We start from the raw sequence: 1,568 nt of genomic DNA, 5'->3' as shown, positions 1-1,568 counted from the left end.
CTATAAAACGAATGTGTATTATGTATTTATAACAATGGTTTATTGCACAAATATACTTATTTGGCTTATTTTGGTTATGCTCTAACTACCGTCTTTAGAATTGGACGTTCCTTTAACAATATTTAACTCGTTCTCTACATACATATCGTTCTTGGAGCTGTCCAAATAACTGCAAAAGCAAAAAATGTATACGCCATAGTTATCAATGATGAAGGTAATTAGTAGTAGTGATACACATATCATTCCTTTGCTGCAACAGGGTCATAATCCAAAAATATATATATTTCTGAGTCAAGTATGCAGAAATAACCGCCACTACTCTTCTTCCTTGTTGTGTAAAAGTCGGATAGCAATTGCTTTTTCTTAAAACTTCAGATTTTTACTCGATCTCTTTAAATAAATTTAAGTGGTCTGAAATTTTAATAACAAGCAAATGCTTAGTTTTTATTAATACGGTCCAATAGCTCATTAGAAAGGAATGTGTCTTCATTTTTACCACGGGAGCCCATGCAAACTTAAAGCCGCTTTTCTCTAGGGTTCGATATTTTGGAATATGTATAACACTCTTGCATCAAAGGTCCGATATGCATAACTTTCAAAGTGTCGGTATTAATTTGGGTGGATAGATTTTGATGCAAATTTAACGAATTTCTGGCGGATGTATGTATATATTTACAAATGAATTTACTATATGCATACAGCATGTTTTAAGTGCATACTCAGTAGGCCATATCTTCTTTAGCCTTTACATCAGGCAATCTCTCTGACCTTTCACAATATGGTTGTGTTTCCGCATTATGATACGATTCCAGATGGCGCTTTAAGAGTAGCTGTTCCGGAAATTCCTTAATCAAATATAACCAACAGTCAATAGATCTGCAAAGCGGAAAAGCTAGAATAATAAAATTTATTACATATTTTTTAATTACCCAGCATGCTTACATATTATCCTTAGATTTTACTTGTTGTATTTCACGATCGTAATAGTCAGGGTAATCCTCTAGCACATCGAGATTCGCAAACATAGTATCGTCCACCTCATATACTTCACCGCATAGGGAAATGTTTAGTTATTGGCCCACCGTTTTTGGGGTGGGGGACGGAGGGGGAGGGGGCGGGGCCCCCCAAACCCCCCTCATTCGAAAGGGGACAGTCGCCACTTTACGAAAAGCCCCACCCCCCCCTTGGGGACCTCCCACAGACCCCTAGGGAACCGTTTGAAAATGGGGTAAAAACGTAATTTTCCGAGGCAAACTGAGCAGTTTCAAGTGGAATATAACCCAACTAACGAAAAACGTGGGATTTTTAAATAAAAGAAATTATCCCAAGTTGGTTATCAGGCGATTTGAAAAAAAAAAATGATGGGGAAAAAATTAACTAACAATATTGTGAAATTAAGAAAAAAGCGACAGATAGAAATGTTCGGCCGCACTTAGGGATTATAACCCTCACTACGTAGAATTCTCTTCTGTGTTGCCAAAGAAAGGGGGTTGAACACCTTTTGCAGAGAACACCTTTCTGCGTAGGCGGCCTTCGGCCGCACTTAGGGATTATAACCCTCAGGCAGT

At 37.9% G+C, this 1,568-nt stretch overlaps 2 protein-coding genes across 6 annotated transcripts in view; one reads left to right on the top strand and one right to left on the bottom strand.

Annotated features, from left to right (window-relative positions):
• LOC118743012 (LHFPL tetraspan subfamily member 2a protein) overlaps nucleotides 1–1,568 on the top strand; it is a 35,694-nt gene that overhangs the window by 23,374 nt on the left and 10,752 nt on the right. The window lies entirely within an intron of this gene.
• LOC118743017 (putative gamma-glutamylcyclotransferase CG2811) lies at nucleotides 15–1,055 on the bottom strand (the record flags this gene model as incomplete). Its single annotated transcript, XM_036475483.1, has 3 exons — nucleotides 15–169; nucleotides 769–876; nucleotides 943–1,055. Coding segments are annotated over 3 exons (309 nt in total), but the record flags the coding sequence as incomplete, so codon positions are not given.

This window comes from Rhagoletis pomonella, unplaced genomic scaffold (assembly GCF_013731165.1).
Source record: "Rhagoletis pomonella isolate Grant_MI unplaced genomic scaffold, Rhpom_1.0 Rhpom_scaffold_00007, whole genome shotgun sequence".
NCBI classification, from domain to species: domain Eukaryota; kingdom Metazoa; phylum Arthropoda; class Insecta; order Diptera; family Tephritidae; genus Rhagoletis; species Rhagoletis pomonella.
The sequence above is the reverse complement of the archived record's forward strand: the minus strand, read 5'-3'. Positions and strand labels throughout refer to the sequence as shown.